At 36.7% G+C, this 20,951-nt stretch overlaps 1 protein-coding gene across 5 annotated transcripts in view; it reads left to right on the forward strand.

Moving 5' to 3' along the window:
• Positions 1-1,079: 1,079 nt before the first annotated feature.
• The window catches only part of LOC128262173 (dual 3',5'-cyclic-AMP and -GMP phosphodiesterase 11), a 42,859-nt gene continuing 22,987 nt past the window's right edge, over positions 1,080-20,951 (forward strand). The window contains exons 1-2 of one of the 5 annotated variants that reach the window (XM_052996274.1): positions 1,080-2,173; positions 8,154-8,225. In XM_052996274.1, coding sequence (XP_052852234.1) covers positions 8,165-8,225 — 61 coding nt within the window. In that variant the 5' untranslated portion in view covers positions 1,080-2,173; positions 8,154-8,164. Of the gene's footprint in view, positions 2,174-8,153; positions 8,226-10,693; positions 11,043-20,951 lie in introns of those variants that run through there. The other 4 variants (XM_052996270.1, XM_052996269.1, XM_052996271.1 and 1 more) reach the window with 4 other exon arrangements.

Here is a 20,951-nt window from a genome sequence, read left to right on the forward strand (position 1 = left end):
GCTGAAATTTCAAATCGATTTTCAAGTTTATTTTTAGCTTTTGGTATTACTTAGCTTTTTGTGTGTACACAATATCTATGTAAATTCCGACATAAAAAAAGAAAAGAATTTTATTGCCAAGAAACCGTTTAAATAAAAACATCAAAAAATATAAGTCAACAATTACGTTTAGCTATGAGAAAATTCCCTCGCTGTGACAGAGCAGTACATTGATCTTTCATTGGGCCGTGTTTTCCTTAATCCCGTGATTCCATTAATAGTGTCATTTGAAATCTCGCAGACGTAATACCCTCCGCCGATCCTAGGGGAATGCAAAGCAGAAAGCGCAGCGCGAGAATTAGTTTCAGTTAGCACCGCCAAACTAGTCTAACAGGGGGGGTGGGCGTAAAGGGGGGGGGCGATTCGAGAAGGGGCAGTAGAGTGGCATGGGAAGGGGGGCTGCGGTAGGTAGGTGTGAAGGCAAACAGCAGACGGCAAACAGAAAACTGAAAACTGGATGCAGTGCAGTCCCGAATGCGAATCGAATACCTTTCGGATGCACTCGCTCTTGCAAATGGACTTTGCACCCGTTAGCTGCCAAAAAGAGAAGAGATTCAAAGGGAAAAGGGGTTAAGCCAAATAAAAAAGAACATCTTACAACGTGGGGACCCAAATCCAAATGCTCCAGCTCCAGCTGGCTCTCTTTCTCTGATTCTGCTGCATCCTCTGCCAATTGAAGCAGAGCGATATAGTGGTGCCAATTTATATCAGCGGAATAAAATACTTTTATTTGTGAATTAATTTTTTATTTAAATAACAATGTCCAGCCATATATTTTAATATCCTGAATCTAATCCAAAATGAGCAAATACTAGAAAATCCTGTTTCTTATTAAAAATGAGTAATTTTATTTGATTTAAATGCAACGTTTTATCGAGTGCAATTACAATGCATGAAATAAAAAAGCTGAGAGCGGCGAAACGGCTAAAACGTCAGCACTGCAGAGCGCCAACTGTCGACGTCGACGCCGGCAGCGCTGCTCCACGATCGCTGGGCCGCTTTCCGCTTTCAGCTTTCCGTTCAGTTCACGCTCACCGCTCGCCGCGCTCAGTTCTCAGTTGTCGGATTCCCGGTTGCGGAGGATTAGATAAGGACTCTCGCCGAAAGTGGAGGCAGAAGCAAAAGCGAAAAGAAATAAATGTACAACCAGCCTGGACGCGGATTATATTTTTGGGATCAAGATAATGATGATCCGATCGGGCTGAACGTGTATTCCGCGTGTGTTTCGCTTTTACGCTTTTTCAACTGCGGCGAGGGAAGGCAAAGAAATACGAATTTGAAATCGAAATCGCGTATTGTGAATCGGAAAGCGAGGGAAATTTCAGAACCCTAAGAAGTTCGCCCCTTTTCGAAGTAACAGTGAAGTGTATTGTATTGTTTAACAAAAAAAATATAAAATAAATTAAGAAGCTGCGAGCAAAGCAAAGCGAAAGAGCTGAATCAAAGAGGCGAAGAGCACAGTCAGAAGCAGAAGCAGAAAGAAGCAGAATTTAGCAATCCAGAGTCTGATTTATATGTAGCTGCGTTGGCGTGTTTGCAAGATTGGTGCTAAAACAAAGGGGCTTTCGCAAAAAAGCCATCCTAATATATAATAAAAAAATTACTTACAATTCTCAACCAAAAGAATACAGTTTTTCGGGCGAGATTTATAATCATTTTCTAATGACAACGGCCGTACCAAAAACAGGCAACAAATTATTTGCCCGCCGTCTCAGTTCCATACGTCTTTTAATTTATTATAAGCAGTGACAGTGTTTTTTCTTCATTTTCTGCCTGCCCCGGTTCGCTGGGAAAGAGACTGGGCGAGAAACAAAGGGAGAAAAAACGAAAATACAAAAATAAAGAAATAAAGAAATAAAGAAATACAAAATACAAATTAAACACGCGAATGTTTCAAACGCAAGTCGAAGCAAGTTGAGTGAATTAATGAAATATATGTATATACGCTCATAAAATCTATATATGCGCGTTTTTGTGATATATTAAATAACGCTCCAATAAAAGCAAATTTATTTCAATTGTTAAGTCGGCGGAAAAAGGCCAGCAGATAAATAAGTTAACAAATTGAGGAATACCATAACACACCCTATAAATTTGGATTAATTGGGAAAACCCACAAAGGCGGATCAATACTGTGAGTTTCAATGGTTAAAAAGGTGGAAAGTTAATGTTTCAAATAATGGAACAAAATTGTTAAAAATCAAAAATCAAAATCAAATGTGTTCGTTTTAAGAAGTTTTGTCTTAGGTAGCCTAATTCGACTGAAACGGATTAGACTACAATACAATAACATGTTTTAGTGAGCGACGATCTTTGTGATTTTGTTGGGCACAGCATAGTTTTTCTTTATGTGTAATATTTTTATTTTTGGTGTTTCTAGTATGTCCATTTCTTTTTAATGCTTGCTCTAATTTCTTTCTGTCTTTTTGCGATCCTTATTTTAATAGCATTTTATGCTTACTTGAACATTTCGCTTGTGCCGTGAAGAGCCCGCTTGAGACTGTCAAAAAAAAAGTAAATAAAATAAGGCACGAAGAGATTTTGCAAGCTCGTTAGCCGAATAACGGTTGAGGTAGAGAGTTACCATGTTATATGGTCATGAGATAAGACACTTCAGACAGCACTTGATGTTTATGGCGTGCCTTCTTCTTCCTTCTATCCCGCCCCTCTAGCCCCGCCCCTTTTGGCCGCACCCCCCGTGGGCTGTTTTTCACCTGGCCCAAATATCTTTACGTTCGGTGAATGACAAGCACTGCTCTTCAGTCAGATCATCTAGGTTAACGGTTAGCTAATTAACTTTCTGACTTCTTCTCCGCCCTTAAGTTTTAATTGCTTGAAAAAAAAACTGCTTTCATAACAGACTAACTTCTCTACTTGTAAATTTAGGTAGCCATTAGAAGAGTTCATTGTTGAATTCAACTTGTTAAAGTTTTCTCAGCGAACCTTTTAATACCCAGTTTTAGGTTAAAAAGCTTTTGAAAAGGTATTGAACTCAAAGTACTTAAGTTTTTCGAGTGTCTTCTCAAGTGTATCTCACCTTTCAACGTTAAAATCTTTTTACTTCTTTTTTCGTTCTTATCACAAGCAGATATGTGGCACATTATAGCTTCCCTTTTGATTTGTTCATTAAAAAAAACTGTTGCAACCGCTCACAGTGTCTGCGATAAGTGTGCGTGCACCCTGAACATACAATAAATCGTGCGATGACTTCCCCATCGATATTTCGCTCCGCTGGCTCTTCCTGTTCCATATCAATCACGTCGTTAAGGTCTCCGGTTGACATTTTTACTCAGTTTCAATCGCTTTGCAGCCGCACAACGTGTTTCGCATTTTAACTATCTTATTAACCGTCATGTTTCTCTATTGTTCTCATCGCTCGCACATAGAAGTGTGTAATTAACTGAGGTGGGAGATGGAGATGATGATGGAGATGATTATGAACGTGTGTGGGCTCTACAGAGCGGTGAGAATGAGCATTTGTCCAGCTGTCGGAAAACTGGAGCAGCTCCGTCGGCCACGTGAATCATATAAGCGCCATTATTTGATACCATTTTTTGGGGCTGACTGTTTGCTTATCAAATTTTCAGTGAATGACCAGATAAGAGGCTGAAGGTATTTAAATTGAGAGAAAAGTAAATATATAGGTATAAGAATACCCAACTTTATAATCATAACTTAATTTAGACCAATCCGGTAGCAATTAAATAATATAATTTATTATGGAACTATTTTCAAACTGGTTTAAAATATATGCATTTACTTTTATTGTTTTTGCTTCAATGAATTAGTATCATTAATGTTTAAATTTCAATAAATGAAACTAATGAAGCAAATCAGGCCATGTGGTTTTTAGTTATCATATTTAACAGTTTACTGTATTTATTTACTTCTTATTAAATCTAATTAAAATTGGGAAATTTTACTAAAAATATATAATTGCAATTATAAATTTCAAACTCTTGCTAAATAAATCAAATTTAATCATGTGACTCAGGCACTTATCAGCGACTAATTAAACATTGCATATTCATTAAGTGACAGGGCCTTTTCCAACTACAGAGATAAATATTTCCCTGCAAATTCCAGGTGACTCAATCGTCGGATGTGTGTGGGTCCAGATTATAATTTCACTCCCCCTTTCTGGGCATTGTTGCACTTGTACTCCGTCAACATTTCTTCCTCAACTACCCAGAAAGCCCACAAGTGACCAGAAATAAATCGACATTAAATCAGAGACGTCAGCGGCTTTGAGGTTTGCGTCACCTGAAGGCACGTCACTGAGCCAGAGTGTGGAATGATTTCGGATTTTGGCATGAAATCGTTAATTAACTGGTTCGACGGAAAGATCAGAGCCGCGGCGATGTCGCCAAGTGAATCACTGCATTTTTCCAGCCGCTGGCAACAAAAGGAGTTCCACATTAAGCATATAAAATAAAAATGTGTTGAAGAGGTGTTGGGCGCGAATGAAATTGACTCGCTTAATCAGCACGCCAATGTTAATTCGAAATACGCGTGGCTTTTAGCATTGTGACGGCCCGGCTTCCCATTCCTGCCACTCTCCATGATATCAACGCTTTTATCAGCGCCAACAAATCTGCTCAAATAACAAATATGTGCCAAGCACACATCACAGTTGTACATTATATACTTTGTGGTATGTGCTTTATGGCATGCGGTATCTTATCTCCTCACAACATGCATGTCAGCGTTTAAACGACGCATTAGCCATTAGCCATAAGCCAAATAAGCCAACTCCATGCACTTCACTCCATCAAGACCCCAAACAGATATGAAAGTTTGGGCCGAAAAGAAAAGTGTTTGGCATGCCGCACAGCCGGAATGAAAATGCAAACAAACACTTACGGGCACATTGAAGTTTAGGTTTGTTATGTATGCCAAACAATTACCCAAACTTAAGCAAATAAAAAGCACACCATTTTCGGGCTTAGAAAGCAAACAGATAAAGTTGGAAATGGCTTTCTGATGCTTTATTGACTTTTTCAAAAACATTTTCCCTTTTAACATAATAAAAAACTGTAATAAAAATAAAATTAAATTAAAATTGGAACACAACTTTTTTTGCATTTTAGTCTCTAAAAAAGTATTAAATTATATAATATAATCCTAACACCTTTTATCTAAAACCATAACGTCTAAAGCAAAATGTTAGGTCATTTTTCAAATAAGGAGCTCAGCTTCTGGCAAGTTTTATTAACATGGAATCTTGTGATAAAGATCACATTTAACTGGCTTAAAAACAGTTTATTTTTTATAGCTAACACACCAAGGTAGAACTCACTTTTCAAATATGGATATGGCCCTACAAGAACTCTAGAGTAACTACCTTATAGAGAATATACACAGAAAGGAAAGGCAAACGAATAAAATCAGAATAATTTTAGTTGGCAAGTCAGAAATATTATAGATGCCAAACAGGTCGCAACTTTTTCTTGAGTATTTTTTTGACTGATTGATTTGTTGCCTGTCGTCTTGGCCACTCCACCCACGGCTCCGTTATTTTGGTGTGGGTGTTGGCCATAAAGCGATGGGACGCCCCGCAGATCTCACCTAGATTCGCTGCGCTCTCCTTTTATTTTGTGTTTTATTTTATACTTTTTGGCCCGGCCAATTTGAGGCCTCTGTTTGCCAAGTTGCTCCGCTCGTGTTTTATTGTTTACCGGGCTCTCTAGCTGCCTGTTGTTTACCCATCGTCAGCTGCTGTTTGATTTGCAACAATAATTTTTGTTTACGGTTTATGGTGCCCCTGCGAACGTGGATTGTTATTATTTAGATGATTACGCATTTTATAGTCACAAAACGGTCAACGTTTGCGTGATATGCGTTTCGTATTAATTATGAATTATTATTCCCTCTACTTGGCCACTTTAATTTTTTTTGGTTTTTTTTTTTTTTTGGTAATTTTTGATGGTTTTTGGAGAAGGCTTGTTGTGAAATTGGTTGGGCAAGCGTTGAAGTAGTCCAATGTCGATTACGAGGGCATTTTTAATTAGGGTATAGTTTATGTGTTCACAGCTTGAGGGATTGGTAATTTTATTTAATATAGCGCTTGCGTAAAACTTTAATTGTAGTGGTTTTTAAAAATTAAAAAAAAATATATAATTTAGTGGAACTTGCCATGGTTTTGTTTTCAAATAAATCATTACACTTATTTTATATTTCAAAAAGTTCCCCTTAAAACTTTACTATAGATCCGCCCCTGTTTCGGCCAAACTATTGAACCCGAAATTGTTACCTAATTATAGTGCTTGTCTGGCTCTAAAAAGCCGGGTTATCTAATGACTTTTTTCCGTGCGTTCTAACTGTTTGCATTTCATTTCATTTCGCCATTGTCTTGGCAATGTTTTCTGTGTTTTGCAACCACTAATTGCAAATATATTGTGCGCAGTTATAATCTGTGGAAACGGGCCCTGTTTCGACCCCCTGGCCACCCCTTCACACTATCTGTTCCGCCCCTGTCGACTAATCTTAACACGCTGATCGACGAATGGCGCCAACTGACAATGAAATTGACAGCCAAATAAATATAAGTGTATTGAAAAACATGCACTTGAAAAAATATCTTCTAAATTGTAGACGGAGTCGTATGCACTTGTTTATATATATATATTTAATAAATTAAGATTTGTCGTAATGTCTTAGGACAAGTTTTATAAAAATTAAAGTAATTTTAAACTACGAACTGTATAACAACAAAATATTTTTTTTTGGGTGTACGCTCATGTCTTTTGTTAATTATTTGTATGATTTATTTTTTAGATTTTACATTTTTTGCTTATCAGGAAATGGAAACCAGAGGAGCGTGTAACAAAACGAAAAATTTAACTCACTTGATAATTTTAATTGAATTCGCTTCTGTTAAATTTATTAAGAACCTAAGAGTAATGAAATCAAGTCAAATCGAATTGAATGGAATCGAATCGAATCGAAAAAACTTCCAGATGTCGGCGGCGATCGTTTCCCGCTCGGTTCATTGACTTTTCCACGCCTTGGGCGACTGTTTGAGTGGCGGCGCAGATTGAGAACGCCGCACTAAATGTGAGATATAAAGTCAAGGTCGCGCTGTTCTGTTTTCCGCTGATAAGGCAAAGGCAGCCAAGTGTCGCGATAAGAAAAACCAAACATGAGCCGGCAGCAATGCGCAGAGAAAAGCCATAAAGCAGAGCAATCAACAAACACATTTATAAAGACAAACAGTCAGAGGAAAGTTCCTCCATGGCTGTGGAATTCCATTCAAAAATATTGGCAATATCACTTTATTACCGATCAGAGTTTGGCTTTGTTGTCCTAACAAATGCTTACTCGGTTCTTTATTTGATTGGCTCTTTTGAATTTGATGGTATAAATAGGCTTTTGTTGACCTAATGAATATTTCTATAACTTCAACCATTATTAGAGTAGGTTCGAAAATGTTGCTTATTTATGCAAAAGCTCTTAGATGCCTTTGTTTAAAGTTGGTCAATATTTCAAGGAACGATATTTAAATCGGATTTAAAGAATTCTTTGAAAATTTATATTTTATATTATATTTATATTATATACATTAAATTTTCAAATGATTTAATCCGAAATTAAATTAAGTTTAAGCTTTATTAAAGCAACTGTAAGTTGTGTCATCCAAAAAATATGTCTCAAAATTATTTATGATGGAAAACTTCGCCAGACGGCGTTATAAATTTTGTTTTTGCCCCAGCAACTTTTGCATATTTTTCGTAAACATTCATAAATAGTCTAATGATGTTGCTTTGACTGCTGACTCCATTAATCAAAGCTTGTCACTCAGTCATTCACCCATTCAGCCGGCATTCATTCACTGGTTTTTTTGCTGGCGGATGTATTTTGTATCTCTGGGTGTTCAACTTTATCTTAAGGTTTGTTTGGCACTCTCGCATTTTTTTGTTGGCTTATTTGGAGGGCGATTCCATGGCGCTCATGAAAAGTTTTTGCCGGATTCATGGCTCGAGGGTTTTTCCAGTGAACCATTTGAAACGGAACCGCAATCAATCTGGCAATTAAATGATGTAGGAAATTATAAATGAGTTTCTAGGTAAATCCTCTCAACGATATGAAATAATGTTTGATTTCTTCAATTGCAGATTTAATTGGAATGGCATCATCCCCGAACAATGCGGCGCCGCCTGTTTTATGGAGGGCGAGACGCAAAATTGGTAAGTTCGCCGCACAATTGAATTAACATTTTTCCAGCCAAAGCAATCAACACTGTTTTGGGTCATTAAATTATGGCCGAATTTATGTGTTGAATTTAAAGTCAAAACGCGCAGAGGTTCAATGCCATTTTTGCATGTCTAATTTTTCATTATCCTGCTTTCGAAAAATGTTAGGATGGGATTAAAAGCCGTCTTTGCGTTTGCCCCATCAAATATTAACGAGACAAGGCAAGATGTTAAGTAGCGTAAAATTGAAACTTTGCATTCAAAGGCGGGCTTATGAATTTTTGAAAAGTCTAAGTGAGTCTGCAATTAGTAAGTGTATTTTGGATTGGAATCGAAATCAATGGCAAATCGGATTTGCATTTGCGGGGTTGATGAGTTAGTTGGGGTCAAGTGGGGCTTTTGGGTAATAGTTACCCAAACTTCTGCCTGACTGAATACAATCACAAAAAGTTTTAATTAATTTTAAACAAACGGCCAAGCAAACAGCGGGCCGGCCAAACAAACAAAGCCAACCGACAGAACTAGAGAACTTTGCACAATTTATGGTCGTTGTCGCGTGGCTCCCACGCCCCTTTAAGCCGCACCGCCCCCGACCGCTCCGCCTTCTCCCTGGTACAGTGGATCCACGAGTGGCGGATTCTGTTTGCGTTTGTAATGGTAAGAAGAAGCAGTATAGAAGACTTCTTTGCACGCTTTGTCAACACTTTTCAGGAAGCAAAAGTCGCTGTCACGCTCCATGTGGTTTATAGGGACTCATTTTTATTCACACACACACAAATACACTCATTCTGGGCTGCCGTCATTTCCGTTTCCGTTTCCACAAAAAACACTGGCAAACAAAGGCCAAAACAAAATGAGTGAAAAGCTAACTGAATTAAATAGAGTAAAATAACAAAGGCAGACGTTGGGAGCTTGCAAAAATGCTGACATCCTTTCAACAATATGTTCATAGAAGCTTAATTTTTTTAAAAATTAAGCTTGGCTTAAAAATACTTAAAATCGAATTGGGAAAACTGAAAGTGAACTAGTAACACAAGAACCACCAAGTTCTAAATATGAATTTAATTGTTGGGAAAGATTAAAAATCATTAGCATTAATATATTTTACCTTCCCCTAAAGTAAAAGTAGTTTGCAAAACAAAAAAATATATATATTTAATGAAAAATCAATGAAAACTAAATTTAAAGTGAGTACCATTTTTTCCCGGCTTTATTCTTACTTTGCGTTTACTTTACTTTGTTTTGATTCGCGGTTCACTCAACTCCAGCTCCGATTGCCGGCAAATTGGCATTGAGTAAAAGTTTCAGTCCAATATCGTAACTTTTGAGTGCGCCCCTCAAGCTTTTTTTTCGCGGAGTCAAAGCTTCGGTGAAGTTTATCGAAAGTTTATCTTGAACAGCTCAAAGCCGGTTCTTTTGGCCAACTGACTGAGTGCACACAGATACGCAATATGTCTGTATTTGTGGGCCTTATGTCCAACTAACGGTGCATTTTTCGTAAATACAATTCAAATTGATTCGCATCGGTTTTTGAGTCATGTCACATAATCGGTTTTGTTCTTTGGGGAGAATAATTTCAAACAGCTGTTGTCTCTGTTCGACTTGATATCGCCAGGGAATCCAGAGAAAGGAACAAGTTTAATTAACTACCACTGCAGACAACAAATGTTTTTGTTGTCTTTTGTTTTGCTGGTTCTTTTAATCTCCTTAATTAATTTGAGCTCAGTCGTGCTTATCTGCCATATAGAATGACATAAGAATGTTGGATAATATAACAACTTCCTTTTAAAAGCAGAGTCGTAAGATTGCAGACGGGATTCTAAAATTCATAGTATAATCATAATATTAAGAATAAAAAAAAAAATTAATGGCCTTATTATTCACATACCTTTTAGTTTATCTTTATGAGGAAATTTAAATTTGTATAATTTAACTTTATAAAATGGCTACTTAAAAACTGCAACATTTCGCTTCTGTTCGGGTTTTTAGGTTTTCGCCATCGATTCATTATTCTATCTGCAGGCGGCGGCGGCGGCAATCAATTACGGCCATGGTCGCATGGCGTTAACAGCGAAAAAAAAGAATATAAAAAGTCACACATTTCCCAGGTCACAGAACACAGATACAATTTGTTTTCGCTGATAAGAAAATCTGAAAAAAGGAAAAACGTAGCGCTATCAACAAGTTGAATGCGAATGTCAGAGCAAAGGGAATAAACGATAAACGAGAGGAAGGAGAGCGAGAACCGCAACAAGGGTAGAAAGAGGGAAATCCAAAAGTTCAGGAGCGAGCTAAACTAAAAACGGCAAATGTAAATAAAAAGCAAAAAACAAAGATAACCACTCAGATTTTACACTCATACTAGCAGGCGTGTTGAGTGACTTTGCTTTGTTTATTTTAGGCGAATTCGCCGCGTTCGCTTCTCGCCGAGCATTCGGCAGCTACGTTCACCGTTCGCTTTTCGCCTTAGTATCGCTCAGATATTCAAAGCGTTCGGTTCGCTCGAAAAAGAGAACGCGCGACAAAAGCGGCCCGAAAATAAATTACATTTAAATACTGCCCCACTGGCAGCCCAGAAAAATAGGAAATCGATCTGAAAACCATATATAAAAATCGGGCAGAGTTTTGTGCGCGTGTGTGTGCTAAGAGAAAACCCCGAGGAAAACCCAAAATAAAAAGTACAAAAGTAATCATTTTGAGATGAGCCAATGAAACGTTTTTTATACGCGATCAACGGTCGCGTGCTCAATTCGCGTGTGAGTGTGCGTGCCTGTGTGTCGCCAAGGTGTGAAAATATACACATATGCACAAGTATATATAAATATATATCAAGTGATACAACGAAAAAGTATCTATCTATATACACAACTGCATAATAGCGGTGCCACAATTAACGCAAGCCAAACAAAAGGCGTAAATTTAAGCAGAGCAATTTGAATTTCTAGATCGTCCGCTAAGTGGCTGAGTAAACCAAATGGATTTTGTGATCAAACGTTTAATTTTTTTCGCCGAGTTTCGCAGAGTTTCGGGAAGATAGAAAAAAAGATGCATTTTATTCTTTGCAGCTGATCAGCGGCTCTCTCCCTCTCTCGTATTACCATGGCCAGTGTTGCCAGCTTCGTATTATCTTGTCCTAGTGTGCTTATCGCCATGTGTGTGTGTTTGTGCTTTTCGCTATTTTTTTTGTTTATTATTTGATATTGTTGCGGCGAATTTGCAAAGCGTCCAAGCGTGCAAAAAAAAATTAAAAACGTTACCCTCAAGGAAATTTAAACAATTTTAGAGGTTCCATTTATACAGTTATTTGTAATTTAAGTGTGCTCGTTAGCAGTCTCTCTTTTGTGCGGTTTCTCCAAAAAAAACACAGTTTTGATCGTTCCTTAGAATTTTTATATTTCAAAACGATTTTGGGTCTGCTATTAAGTTGTTGTTATCTTTCTTTAAGTTTTAAGAATTTTCATTAAAATTTAATATTTATTTAATTTTAATTCAATATGAAAACTAAAGTTAAATTGATTTAAAAAAATTATAAAAACTATTCTTTTTAAGAACCATACATTTTTAGCTTCTTTTATTAAATTATTGCCTTTATGTATGGTTCAAAATATTGTTTGCAGTTGGTATATTAGATTTGTGTTGGTCAGTTGAGTTTTATAATGTTTTTTGGCTGATACTGCGCGTTTTCTGGCCACTGAGATAAAGAACGAAAGAGAGAGAGAGAGAGAGAGAAAGAGAGAGAGAGCGAGAGAGGAGAGTGCGCGTTTTATAAGCGATAAGCTGTCTGGGCAGCCCTTTTCCCCCCCTTTCCATTTCCTTTCCCCCCTCACCGGTAGACAGGTGCGTTCACTGAGTTCAATTCGCTTTTGTTGTCACTTTGCTTTTATTGTTGTTTTTCTTGCTCTTTTTATGAAGAGAACAATACACATATGTATGTCTTCCCATGTGATTGTGTGGGTGCTCGATGAGTTTAGTCATTAAAGTCGTTTGCCTCTAGTTGTTGTTTTTGCTGTAACGGAAGTGTCTTTGGCGCTCTTACGTAGCTGAAGTCTTTTTTTTGGCAGTTTTTGTAACTTTGTGGTTCTACTCGAAGAGGTTTTTGTCTTATAAAATTAATGAAAAATGAAAAGGAAAGATTTGGTTTTACGATTTTTAAGTTGTAATGAATGTTAAAGATTTAACACAAGAACTACATTTCTGCTTAAGCAGGGTTCCAAAACGTATGAAAAAGTTAACACTTTGGTTACAGTTTTAGATAAACCCTAAAGTGAATACAACTTTTGTACTTAGAAACCGAATCAATGCTAACCAGCTGCACACACGCAGACAGATTTCAGTAACCATATCCCCTCCGGTGCTCCGCGTTTCTCACACGACTTTGGTGTTTATGATTGTTATTATCATAAGGAATTACCATTGTTATCCGGCTAAATCTAGTAATCCAGTCATTACTCACTCACGCGCTGGCCCTCTCGCTCGCACTCGCAGCAACCTTATCAGAGGGCGCCCGACTCGTGCTTTTGATGCTGATAACACGCCTTGACTTGGTCTACCTGTTTCGTTAGGGCTATGGCCTATCAGTCACTTTGAAATAATGGCGTCACTTGGCCGAAATAATCATTTACTGGTCATTGTTATTGACCATTCGGGGGAGTTCCCTGATGGAAAAGTGGCGACATCTTATAAAACACTTCACTCCAGATTGTGCAATTAAAGATAAAAAAAACTATATATTTAAATTCCAAACAAAATATGTTTTTTCTATAAATAAATCGTTTATACAATTCCCTATGAAAAACAATGAATATACACCTCCTAATCAAACGTTAAACATAAAAGCAGTGAAATCTTCTAAGGTAAACTCAATAAATATGATTTATAAGCTTGGTTCAATAATGACACAATTTTTCATTCAACCACTTGGTATTAAAAAATTTAAATATCAAACAATAGCTTTTGAACTCTTCATGTGATTCCCTCGAAATTTTAATAATCTGTTAATTCTGAATAAATAATAATGACCATCATAGAATTCCCAGAATTGTCGGTCCCCGATGGTTTTCTTCCAAATATATTAGGCCCACTTTGGGCTCGATTGTTTTATTACGAACTTTTTGCTCTGACTTCACGAATACTCTTTCAATATCAAGTTTTTTAATGGCGTTTCTTTGACGCACTTGCGACCAGTTATCCATGATTATTCAAGCCAAAGAGTGTGTGTGCGGATATAGAGTATATGATACAATATCAAGTAGTCGACATGCTGTCCAAATGGGTTCTCTTCTCCCTCCTTATATAGAAAAGGAGAGAAGGGGGCGGTGAAATTGACCCAATATATGTGTAGTATATGCACTATAAAAGATCTCAAGTTGATTGCAATGGCAAAAGTTACACACATATATGGTAATTACGGCCGGATTATTATGGCCAAATGCAGAAGGTGGTCCATGGAGGTTGTTAGCTGGTTTGGCCTGGCTCTTGGCTTGGTTTGCTGACTGCATGTGACTGGCTTCCTGCTGCCCACATTTGGTCGGATTGGGCCTAGCTCGTTGGAGGCCTTCTTCAATGTGGGTTAACCGTTCTTGGAGGAATTCCAATAAAATTGAACAAAAGAATCGGAAAGATACTTGCCATTGCTTTATTAGTGAATTGTTATTGGAAATCAATAAATTTTGTATGGTTTGGCAAACGCCAGATTTATTTCATGTTTAAAATAGATAACTGAATTTAATTTTAAACTTACCCAATTATATTCAACATAAGTTATGAAAATGCCAATTTATGAGCTTTTTCATTATCTTTAAAGTTTCTCTTTGTCTTATTTAATATATGAATATATTATTTTGCATCTGCAAATTAGTAAAGTTTATTGGTCATTCCACCAACTTCTACATTTCTTCTTCTATTAACTAATACAACCATTTAATAGTATTAAATATTTATGAAAAATATGCTTACATTGAGAAACTTATGCAAATTCCTTCTCCCACAAAAGACAATCACGAATTCCTTTCTTTTTCTTTAAAATTCGCTTAAATTATTAATATCAATAAATGCATTCAACTTGTGTGTATGTACAAGCCAATATGTTGATACGAAGAGTTCTTTATGGACATTTTATGTTTATTTATCGCTTCTTCACCGAGTCTTTGAACCTTTACTTGGCTCGCTTATTGTTTGACACCTTTTGTTGTTCGCTTCATTTAATTTTCCTTATGGTTGTTGCCGTCCCGACTTTTTTTTTGTTTAAATTTTATTGAAAGTTGTTGCCTTTTATCGGGGAATGGGAATGCCAAACAGCTGTTTTACTTATTCTTCGAGTGTTGCCCGAATCTGGCACGTGTTAGCTGGATAAATTCTAGTTGTATCTTCTGTTGTTGATCTTGCGGATATATTTTATTTTCTTTTATTCGCTTCGTGTGGCTGTGGATTTATTTAATTTGCATCTTGTTTATGGTTCGTCAAAGGCGCTGAGCTGCGACGGGGTTTTTCGGGAGGTAGTTTGCTTGCCAAACTCGTTTAAAACCCCCAAATTCAAATCATGTGCAGTATTTTCAAATTAATTATTTAAATATTCAAATGCCTTCGTTCTTTCGATGGCGAAATTCAAATTCTTTTTGGCTGATTGATAAAAAAAAGTGTTTTGTTCTGGGTTATCTGAGAAATGCATTGTCATGGTATACAATTCAATAAGAATATGTGTGATTTAATCGGCTGACATTGGGTTGAATAAATTAATTTTATGTTTGGAAAGGTTGAAAATGTAATTAGCTCATTCCAATCGATTGCATGCTATTAAGTCTTTACCACATTGCTGAGTCTTGAAAAAAACTTCTCAGTTCCATGGCAACAAATGTTTAATCCATTTACCATGCGGAAATTCCCCAAAGCATTGCTTTAATTTCCTTAATTGTATGCTTATTTTCTTAGGTTCTTTATTAATGTCGCTTATATGATAAAAAATCGTGGGACTATGACGGGTAAAAGATTTTATTTTATCTTACACAATCCCGCAACTCGTAAAATGTCGAAAATATTGCTCGACTTTTGTCTACAAAAGAATTTCACTCGTACTTCTGTTTATACATATGCGCATATATATCTCATTCGCAGTTCGATGCCTCAAGGCTAGACCTCAAAACATATGTAAACATATTCAGCAAGAGTTTTTCCACATTTGACAGCATTTTCTATTAATTAATGTGAGTCAGTCAAATGCATTTTACTGCTTCTCAGAAAAGAAATTCCCGATAGCGGAGCACGGAAAATGTGTTTTTTGGGAAACCCATTTGGAATTGACTCACTTCACAGGCATTTCCTCTGCGAGGGGGTGTGTGTGTGCTTGCGTCACATTTCGATGGACAAAAGAAAATGTGTGCCAATTGAACGATTTAAAATTCGTATATATACGCTTGCGTTTATAAAATACGATCGGTGGAATCGAGGCAGCTGCCCACATACGCCATCTGTAGGAAAAGGGTGCGAAGGTAAGAGGGTGAACAGTCGTCATTCTTGGGCTCTCTCGAAAGTACACTTAAAAATATAAGAAGCAATTTGTATATTAAGATATACATATAAAAATACGTCCAAGGAATGTAACATTTTTAAGTCCTTACTAATAGATACATTTTTAGGCAATTTTAAGAACGTGAATTTATCATAGTAGGGATCTTAGAATATTTTATTTTTTTTATCGGTTAGCAGGTTGTACCTACATATTTTATTATTTTATTATACTTACTCAAATCAATAGTTTTTTTCTGTGTAGATTGAACACCGCTCTCTTTGCAAATTCGCCGCAGAGTGAGACGCGCAGCTTTGGCTCATTTCCCCCACGCATATCACGGTATTCTCGGTGTCTCCCCATCTCTCTATTTCTCACTGTCTCTTTCTACACCAATCTGCCCTCCCTTTCCAAGTCCAACTAAAAGAAGAAGAAAAATTTTAGCAGCATTGTAATTAATATGCTTTATTAACGTATATTTTTTCGCTTTACTGCAATTAATCTTCGTTTTGTTTATACAAATCAAACAGATTTAATTAATTTATATCAAGGCATCTGCGTAGCAGCGCTCTCTCTCTTATATTTGTTTTGTTAGCCTATGTATGTTTTTGTTTGCCTTTATTTTGTTTTCGTGTCGAGAGTGCTGGTGCTGGTGGAAAATTTTCCAACGCTCAGTAAGTGTATGGAATTAAAATTGATTCTAAAATCGCTTAAAAGGGGGGTATATCACTGCAGGTGCGGTTGGCGTTGGCGCCAGCTTAAATGCTTTTGTTGTTCTAGGCAATTGCATTTTTCCCCGTTTGTATCTATTTTTTATTTCGCCTTTTTTTTTAATTACCCAAAGGGGTAATTTGCAATTGTTTTCCGACCGCAGATCTAAGGGGTTGGGGTTTGTGTTCGGCAGTCAGCCCTTTAAACTCGTTGGAAATCGTAGTAGAAATTAAACAGCCACAAATGAGATTGTCTAATGTGCAGCAGACAAGAAACCAGTTTAATTTGGATTACTCAATTAAATGGTGGGAAAAGGTGATATATTGCACAGGGAAATACAAATTACATAAGAAAATATTCTGTGTTTTATAAAATTTAAATAAACATTCCAATATTTTAAATTTGTATCAGTCAAAAAAATGTACATTTAAAGTTATTGCATGTAATTTTAAAAAGGATGTTAATGGTTTATTAACTGCCTTTCGCCTGTCAAAAACATTTGCTAACGAAAGTACAAAAGAATCTTCAAATGAAAAGAAATTATTTATGATTTTATTACCCTTATCAGAAAAGACGTCAACATCATTTGCAAACTTGGAAACTTCAAAAGAATTAACCTTTCCACCGTTGTCAGCTGTTCAGTCAGCTTTCAAAGAGCTTACAATGAATATCTTTTTAAATATCAAAATTTCAAAGAAATCGCGGTTTTGCCAATTTGTGCTTTTGCCGTTCCTGTTTCTGTTTACTTATTAATGTGCAATGTCGTGCAATATTTCGATTATTGTATACCTTTTTGTTTCTGCGGACCGCCCAAGGCTCAGACATACCCGGAATCGTCTTACAATTTATGCTGCTGATGGGTAAATAACCAAGTCAAGCCAAGCTGGTATTGACTTGCCGTTCTGGCTCGAAATTAATATCCAAGGCACACACTCTTGTCAGTGTTTATTTTAAGATGGTTTTGGGGAACTGGGGAATCGAACCTGCCAAAGAGTTGAAACTGAAAAAGTTCCTTTGAAACTGTTGACCCAACTGATATTGATCCTCCTTAACCGATTCAATTTACGATTTGTGGCCCAAACCAAACAAACAAGCTTAACCAATATATTCCGAAACTTTTCCAGTCACTGGATTCACCGCACTAAATCAACAAAATATTAAATAGATTTCGTATATATTTGTTTGGATAATGGTAACGGAGCATCAAACACAGGCGATTCCGTATTATTTATTTGCTTGGCTTATTTCCTTGAATTGGGCTCCGTGACAATTCCAAAATTCGTTTGTAAAAAAGTTTCCATTAATGAATAATATTTGTAAGGATTTGTATTTATTTTCGGTGTCATTCTCGGACATTGCCAGATCAAAGTCAAGCGATATTTGCGAGTTAGCAAATATTGTCGCAGACGCTACGTAATGTCTGATCAGCGGCTAATTTACACTTGATTAACACGATGGGACATCTGTCAAAATATGGATCAAAGGGAAAAGAAATACATTTTTTTTTATCGAAAGAGGACATATGAATTGGCCTGGGTTCAGGTTGTGTTTTAAGGGCAAAGGGATATAATATTTGCCCCAGCCTAAAGTGTGCTAAATGATGAGTGGGCGAAAAACAAATAAATATCTTAAGGCGTAGTACATTTTAAATGGACACATCTGCGACTTAAATAAATACAGTTTTCTTAACTGTTTCCCACTGTTTCCAGCCCATACTTAGCCAAATTATCTTTTAGCCTAGAACTTACCTTACCCACTCACAAACATTTGGCCTCCATTTCTAGACATTCGCCAGCTGGCAAACGTTCAAAATTTGGCCAACAAAATTTCGATTTCAAAATTAATTACGTAGCTGCAGATAAAAATCTTTCTAAATAATAAAAAAGGCAGATAACCACATTTTAAATTTATTTCAACTGTGTTCAACATTGTAGAACATGTAAATGGCTGTTTGAAAGGCGAGAGAAGATCGTGTGCGAGTTGATTAGATTTTCACACGTTAGTGAAAAAGTGTTTCGAGCATTTTTCACATATTGCTAATTGTTGGATTCGATTTATGTAGCGTGATTTTTATTCTCTTTTAATTGATATTGACGTCAATTTTGTTCGAATCAATGACGTTTATATTCTGGAACTCGTTGGTCATATTGCGAATCATTCATACACTTGAGCAACAAATAATTTGTTGTCAATGTCACAAATCTATTCGCTGCATGAGTAATTCCCACTCATATTTTTGTTTACGTGGGTAATTAGTATATTATTTTTCTTGCGTTTTCCATTGATGATTGTATTTGGCAGATTTTTATTGACAGCTCGTTCGGTTTTTGTTTTCGAAAATGTCTTCAACCTTTAACGGTCCGTTCACATCTGCTGATGGGTCCTGATGTCTTCGGTTGTGCTTGGGTTGATTGCACGCGCTGATGGCCAGCAAAGTCAGTAGGACGTCGAGGTGTGGCCAAAAGAGCTACAGCGGTCAAGAAAAATCATTGAGAGTTTCCTGGGAAAATTGCTTAAAATGTGCTTAGGTTTCAGTGAATCGAAACAAGTGCAAGGTGGAAATAGTTTTAACGTGGCTGCTTTTCTTTTATTCCTTTACCACGTTAGATTTCTTCAGCATGAAAACCAATTAAAAATATTACTTTGGACATATTTCATAAAATGTGATAAGTCTTTTCTCGGCTATTCTTTATAAATAGCTTACTTTTTACCAATAAAATTCGCATATACAAATACATATATTTTCATTATAAAGACCTCAGACATATTGCGTATACGCCACGTGTATGTCCTATAATTAAAAATATTAATTTTTTTTCGCTTTTTGAACTGCTTATGCTATATTAAATCATGTCCATAATTATTGCAGTTAATTGAGTAATTATTTACCCAGGATTATTTTTCTGGATCAGTGTTCTTGCAGCATCTGCAACTATTAAAATGCGATTTATGGTTCATGTATACTGCAGAAATAGCAAAAAGTTAGCAATTAATTTGACAGATTAATTAAAAATCTTCGCTCCATGCCAAGGAAGTTGATTGCCGAGGTGGGGGTGCAGATGGAGTGTGGGTGTTGCCGGGTGTGCGTGAGTGTGTGTGCAATCAGCCGGTTAATTGAACTGCACCCAGCCAAGCTCACACACTCGTACACACAATAAGCACACACTCCTCGAAAGCAAATGCAATTGAGGAGGGGCATTGAAAACAATACCAGAGAGGATGCCGAGACTCGAACACCACAGCATGGCACACACTTTAACTAATATATATTTACTGATGTTAGAAAAAATCAACTTTAATAATAAAGAGGTTTGGCTCAGTCGTATAAAATTATAACACACAAACTTATATATTAGAATATTTATTAAAGAAATGTTTCTTATTTTATGAAAAATGTAAAAATAAATTGTTTATTTAAATTCAAGGGTTTGAAAATAAGTGTCTTTTGCTTGGTAGTATAAACTTCTGGCCTGAGTTTTAATACCTTTTGGCAGGGCATGAGGACGGCTCCTCGCTGGCGACTCGCTATGAAATGAAGGCGGGACGGGACCTGGTCCAAGAGTCAGTCACAGAAATTGCTTTAGCTGGCGTCACAATGTTGTTGTTGGCCAGCAATTATAAGTGCAACAACAACGGCAACGGCAGCAACAATAGCTGCTACAAAACATATTATTTTCTTGTTATTGTCTTGGAGCTGGCAGCACTCTGAACGCGGGAATGAATGAACGACTGAGCGAGTGAATGAATGAGTATTTGAAAAAAGTCGAAAGAAATGATACGATAATCAAATGGCAACGGCAACGGCAACTCCTGATAGTCTTTGACTTTTGCAAAACACTCTTAGCTCGGTGCGTCAATTTTACGTTTAGTTTCTTTTTTTTTGCTTTTCCATGGCTGTTTTGTCTTTCTCCGTTGCTGTTTCTGTTTCAGTTTCTGTCCCATTGACGCGCAAGGGGTTCATTGACTGTTTTGTTGATTTTTATGGTCGGATTGCTGGAAAATCTAATGTATGTGCATGGAATCAACTCGTATTTAGTGGAATCGAAAGCGGCAACACCAGCTGCCCGGGGTTAATGTTGCTGGTGGGGTTAATGTTGCTGATGTTATTGCTGTTGTTGCTCGCGAGTCTCGGAAATCGCGTTCGATTCACAACGTTGCTGCTGCTATTCTCCCATGTCAGTTGCCACACGTTTTATTGTTCTTAATTTGTCAATTTCTGTGTTAAAGCCCTTTTTCAATTTAAGTTGTGTTTTATGTTGCTCTTGAATTTTTTAGTTTCGTGTTTTGATTAATGCGTTATATTAATTATGCACTTGTTTTTAATTATTGTGAAACACTAATTAATAATCCTTATGTTTTGTAAGCCATTCTCAGCGTCTGCGATTTTACTGATAACTTTGCCTTCACCTTTACCAAGAAAATAGTGTTCAGCACTATTTCCCCTTGTTTCTGTGTAATTAGGTGTGTTCCTCTTTCATGGAAACAGTCTGTAAAATGGTCACTTTCTG

The sequence above is a fragment of the Drosophila gunungcola genome, unplaced genomic scaffold, assembly GCF_025200985.1.
Source record: "Drosophila gunungcola strain Sukarami unplaced genomic scaffold, Dgunungcola_SK_2 000001F, whole genome shotgun sequence".
NCBI lineage: Eukaryota > Metazoa > Arthropoda > Insecta > Diptera > Drosophilidae > Drosophila > Drosophila gunungcola.